The sequence below is a fragment of the Cyprinodon variegatus genome, unplaced genomic scaffold (assembly GCF_000732505.1).
Source record: "Cyprinodon variegatus isolate N-32 unplaced genomic scaffold, C_variegatus-1.0 Scaffold1299, whole genome shotgun sequence".
NCBI lineage: Eukaryota > Metazoa > Chordata > Actinopteri > Cyprinodontiformes > Cyprinodontidae > Cyprinodon > Cyprinodon variegatus.
The window spans coordinates 138348-144267 of NW_015151752.1; the positions used below are offsets into that span (position 1 = coordinate 138348).

The 5920-nt window shown below is 43.8% G+C and overlaps 1 protein-coding gene across 2 annotated transcripts in view; it reads left to right on the plus strand.

Annotated features, from left to right (window-relative positions):
* Positions 1–4089: 4089 nt before the first annotated feature.
* Positions 4090–5920, plus strand: part of crtam (cytotoxic and regulatory T-cell molecule) — an 8776-nt gene continuing 6945 nt past the window's right edge. For both annotated transcript variants that reach the window (XM_015402097.1, XM_015402098.1), the window contains exon 1: positions 4090–4476. In XM_015402097.1, the coding sequence (XP_015257583.1) occupies positions 4437–4476 (40 nt within the window). In that variant the 5' untranslated portion in view covers positions 4090–4436. The remainder of the gene's footprint in view (positions 4477–5920) is intronic.

Sequence of the window (5920 nt, forward strand, 5' to 3'; positions counted from 1 at the left end):
AGAGTGGGAGTGACGGTGAGCGGCAGGGTGAGTGTGGGAGTGACGGCGAGCTCCAGGGTGAGAGTGGGAGTGACGGCTAGCCGCAGGGTGAGATTAGGAGTGACGGCGAGCCGCAGTTTGACTGTTGGAATGACGGCGAGCTCCAGGATAAGCATAGGAGTGACAGCGAGTCGCAGGGTGAGAGTGGGAGTGACTGTGAGAGTGGGAGTGACGGCGAGCCTCAAGGTAAGCGTAGGAGTGACAGCGAGTCGCAGGGTGAGAGTATGAGTGATGGTGAGCCGCAGGGTGAGCGTAGGAGTGACGGCGAGTCGCAGGGTGAGTGTGGGAGTGACTGTGAGCCTCAAGGTAAGCGTAGGAGTGACAGCGAGCCGCAGGGTGGGAGTGATGGGGAGCCGCAGGGTGAGAGTAGGAGTGACGGCGAGCTGCAAGGTTAGAGTGGGAGTGACGGCAAGCCGCAGGGTGACAGTAGGAGTGACGTGAGAGTGGGAGTGACGGCAAGCCGCAGGGTGACAGTAGGAGTGACGTGAGAGTGGGAGTGACGGCGAGCAGCAGGGTGAGTGTGGGAGTAACGGCAAGCGCCAGGGTGAGAGTGGGAGTGACGGTAGCAAAAGTCTGAGAGGAAAATGCAGGTTTCTGAGACGTTCTGTGACCAAAGTTCAGATTGAATTCAAGATGAAGTGTTAAAAGATTTCATTTAAATGTGTCATTAGTGTGGTTTTTTAATTTTCATTGTGCATTTTCACAAATCATTTAAAGCAATATTAAAATCAATGACATTGTTAGCACTAAAATATAAAATAGTTTCTGGTTTATGGGTCTTTTTTTTTTCTTTTTGTTCCGTTCCTAAAAAATTTTCCTGAAAAGAACGGGTGGTTTTAAAATCAGGGTGGTCCTATATTCAGGTCAGTACGGTACATTCAGTAAGATTATGGATTTTTGCCTCAAAGGATTTAAATGAAAACATTAAGAGTATATAAAAGAGTGAAATAATAATCCACAAGAACAGAAAGTACATTATCACTTTGCAATAATAAGAAACTAACTCAAAATCTTTTCACTGAAAATATTTTCTCTTGACTGAAAATGTCACAAAGCAGACGAAGGCGTCCTGCACAGAGGCGCAGCGGCAGCTGTTAGAGCTCGCTCTCATCCATCATTGGCTTTATCCTCTGCACTGTGAGCGTACTCCACCAATAATCTTTAGAAAGAGAACTTTAAAGGCTCTCCAGGAAGCTCTCCAGCAGGGGGAGACAGCCAATCACCAACGGACGGACTCCTTCCCCACCGACCACAGGAGGACGGTGCGGAAGAGCTTAGGGCCCCACAGTTCTTTATCCCACAGGGAAGGTCCTTTCTCTGTCTGGATCTGCTCCACAAAGCGGCCATACCTACCGTCGGCTCACAGTGCTGTTGGACATTAAAGCTGCCTTTGGGAATCTGAAGTGGATCCACACCGGTTCGCCAAAGTCTCCATGGTGACAGCCAGGAGCACTTTCAGGTCAATATGGTGGTTTTGGCCACATTTATCACACAGTCTTCAACGCTTTCACTAGCTGCTCCTCCGGTCTTTGGTTTGCAACCAACATAGACCAACCCTGAGATAAGAAGTCTGAGAACTGGTCTACAGTTGGAGAGGGACCATTCCCAAACTACACGTAGAGGTGGTTTTACTGCTTTGCAAATGGGAAACAAAACTCTAAAGGTAGCTGCTTAGTAGAAATGGCCTTGGATTAATCTATGAACAGAAAGACGGTTGCTTCTCCTCCACCTTATGCAGAAGGTCAGCTTCGATCTTTTTAGGTACATTTTTAATGTGTTTGGAACAAACTGATGTCTGCGAAAGTTAGAGCTTTTTCAATGGCCTTCATGGCCACACCACAGGTGATGTAGTACTGGCACAAGCAAAAATATTTCACATATGAAGGTAAGAGCGGCCCGACAAATAAAAAAGAAAAAGAAAACAAACAGGAAAGAAGAAAGAAATGAGAGAAAGGGAGAGTATCTGTGTGCAGATGTTCACTCCTACTCTCACCCTGCTGTGTGAAACCATTTGCCCATCTGTTCACAGGACATCAGAACCAAAGTTATCGGATTATTTATTGAATAAATGTAAATAAAACAAGTAGAGTTAGTCTAGATTTCAGCAGAAGCTGCTCAACATGATGGGCGAAGAGGAGGAGGAGAATAAACCATTAACACGACGTCACCTATCAGCTACAGGAACATTGCTGTGAATTGACTGGTGTCAATAAAACCAATGACCTTAGGTCATAAAAAAATCATTATTGCTCATCTGATTTTTATAAAACTGGACTGAAACTCAAATTAAAGATGAGAAAATGTCATGACATAGAAAAATGTAATTCCCCAGAAGATCAATCAGCAGAGTGAGAAGTGTGTGTTTTACTGTTGAAGGGTAGAAGCTGCTGCGCTATGAAGACGCTTTCAGTCCACTTTGAGCTTCTGAATATTATTTCACACTGTTTCGTGGCATTGCTGTAGAGTCAATTTCCCCTGCTGATACCGGCTCACCCAGGAGGAGAAATCCTGTAAAGACTGGATACAATCAGCTGGTTCTGGTCAGCAGAGGAATTGTAGAAATAAACGAATCACCTTAATGGCGGCCAGTTCATATCTCAGCTTTCAATGGTCCCGCCCACCGGCCCAGTTCACCTCATGGTGGAGTGATGATGTCAGTCCCAGCAGAGCAGAGGAGCTCAGGCAGCTGAAAAATAAAAAATAAAAAACTCTTTGTTCCTCTGGGAGAGTTTGTTTGTGACGGGGAAGGTAAGACAGAAACACTAGTGCTTAATGATAAAATGTCTACCGCTTCAGATTCTATGGATTCCTCCTAACTAATATATTACTAACAAATATAGAATCTACCATCTTAATTAGCCGTCACCAGGTACAATTACTCATCATGGTATTTTCAATGCTTTATGTCAATTCACCATTGAGTTTTTTCTATGGAGATTAACAAATAACCTTTATAATAATATATAACAGCCTTAAACATTTCTATTTAATTTTTTCATGTTTCCATTCGGCTCAGACTGTCCAAACAATGTCTTAAATTTATTTGGCTTTAAAAAGAACCAGTTCTGTTTTAATCTTCTTCTTTAGGAGCCTCGACTGACTGTTTGTAATAAATATCCAGTTGAAACACCTGGACGACAGATTGAAGGACGGGAGGCGAAGAAGCTGATAAAGAAGGTCGGCTCTGTTCCTCTAGATCCTCTGGAGATGAAGAAGATGATGGACAGCAGTGAGCATCTTCTTCATCAGACTGTTAGACACCAACAGGGCGTCTTCAGTCAGAAGCTCATTCAGATCTGCTGCAGACAGACCTCTACAGGAGATCCTTCCTGTCTTCAGCACCTGGATAAAAAAAAGCCTCAGAATTACAAACACATTTCATCTCCCTTTAGATTTACACTGAATCCAACTGTCAGAAGAATAAAACACATATTTACCAAACTAAGGAAAGTCTGTGTTTCTGTCTCAGACAACAAAACCAGTTTCTTCGGGCGAGCTTTGGTGGCGCAGTGGTTAGCGCACACGACCCATGTAAGGAGGCCTTTAGGCTGATTTATACTCAGAAACCAGGTCGTCTACGTGTGTGTCACAGTGAACGCAGAGACGCCCGCCGTCGCAGACACTCTGCTCCACCTCCCCAAAACTGTAGGTGACCACAGACAGTGCCGCAGACAGAAGGCCTCTGATTGGTCAAATCTACATCCGCTCTAGACTATGTGTATTTCCTGTTTGGTTCCTTATCGGCTTGTTTTGTTGGTCTGACCGCCATTGTGGAAAACGACTGGTGAAGTTGTACCAGCTAGCAGAGCGAGGTGAGAACGCTGGGACCCTTTTTCCACCTGGATCTCCGCTCTTTTTGGCCCTCATGTCCCTCCGTTGTCGCACAAACTTGCCCCCACTTCCTCGCCACCTCGGCCGTATCTAGACCCAACAGCTAGTTCCTGATTGGCCCTCTGGCATTGTGGCGTAGAATAACGTAGCTCAGACCTGCTTCAATATTGGGCAGAAATCAAAAATACCTGTGACACACTGCTGGGAGGATAACCAGACCTTCAGTCCTCGAAGTGGGCGACCTGGGTTTGAATCTGACCTGTGGTCCTTTCCTCCATGTCTCTCTCTCTCTCTCATCCCTCCTTTACTGTCAGCCTGCTGTTCATAAAAATGAGCCACTAGTGAAGTAAAAACTCCAAAAAACCCAACATTTTCTTCTCTAGCTTCCAAAGAAAAGGGTCTGATTGTTGAACCATTGACCTGGACTTTTCAACTTGGAATCCAATGAGCTGCTCTTGAAAGAGAAAGTCGGGGGAAACCACAGAGTGATGTCACGGAAGGTCCCACTCAGCAGAGCTCATATAGAGCGAGAGCAGAGGAAGCGCAGGCAACAGTAGAGAGTAAAAATGAAGCTGCAGCTCTTTGTCTTCTCGCTCCTCTTCCACGGTGAGTTTCCTTTATTTCTACTAGTTTCACTGTAAAACTTGGTTTTCTGAATGTTTTCTTTTGACCAGAGAAACGTACGCATTCAGATCGGAGTCAAATTCTTTATGGTTTCACTTCTGAATGTTTAAACTCTCAGTGGCTCCGAACTATCAATTCCAGATTAAACTTGATGACAGTAAATCTAATCTGAAATGTTTTGTTTGCCGACAAACAACGTAAATATAAGATGCTTTTATCAGATCATCTACAAGCAAATTGGTCAATTATAATTCAGCTTCAAAATAAAGTTTTTTGACACATGTCCAAATGTAATGCATTGCTTAAATTAAAGTTTTGTTTAATAAAATCTGTCCTGATCGACTCTCAGACCAGAACAGCTGAACTAGCAGGTAGTGCTTTGGTGATGAGGGGCCACATTTAGACCAGATCACTTTACACAAATAAATATAAGATGTGGAAAACAAATGTTGTTTATAAAAAGCTCTGGCAGTTTTTATTAATAAACATACATTAACAGGGAGACTTTAAACATGGAAAGTTGCATTAATCTGAATGGAGGTCAGGTTCAGCACAGGACTCAGATGAAGGCAATAGTTTTAATTTAAATTTAGAAAATGTTTACCAGAGTTAAACTGTTCCTTAGAATTAAATTCTGAAATTATTCTAGGATTTCTATAAAACATTAGACATTAAGTGTTAAATATTCCCAAATCATCTTCATTTAGAAGATCAGACTTTCCAGATAAAGATCATTTTGCCGTCTGTTTGTTTAAGGGGATTATCTTTAAAGGATTTCAGCAGCTTTTAATGGGTTTAATGTTTCAGTGGGTCATCCCAGCAAGGCTGTTAGCATTAGGGAGATAAATCTGAAGGTCGTCAGCAAATCTGAAAATCCTGAAAAAAAACCGACAGAAATCATAAATGTTTTTCAAAATGAGTCGTTATGAAAGCTGGACAGAATGAGCGTGCAATTAAAGGCCAAAGATGGCGGCGAACAGAACCGCGGTAGAGCTGAATGTTTGGTGTCTGAAGATCCTTTCAGATCATTTCCTTCAAGAAATGAAAATATCTGGAAAACATTCGGCAAAATATAATATAAGCAAAATGGATAAAGCTTTGCCAAAGAACCACAGGACAAAAAACAATTCACTCTAAAGACATATAACACTAACGCTACGTTCAGACCGCTAGCAGCAGCTAGTTTCCATCCAAAGTCAACGGTTGACGCGCAGCAGAAGGTCCTGCAGCGTCTAGAGCATCTGAGGCGCCTCAGAAGCAGCAGCTGCTGGAGTTGGAACAACGTAACTTTATCTGCTGGACGCGCCGCATCAACCAATCAGAGAAGCTGATCTGGGAGCTGGCCACTAGCAGTAGGGGAAAACCGTGAAGAGGCTCCCGGGCCTGAGGCAGCTGCTGCTGGGGATTCCCAGTGACAGCGCAGCGC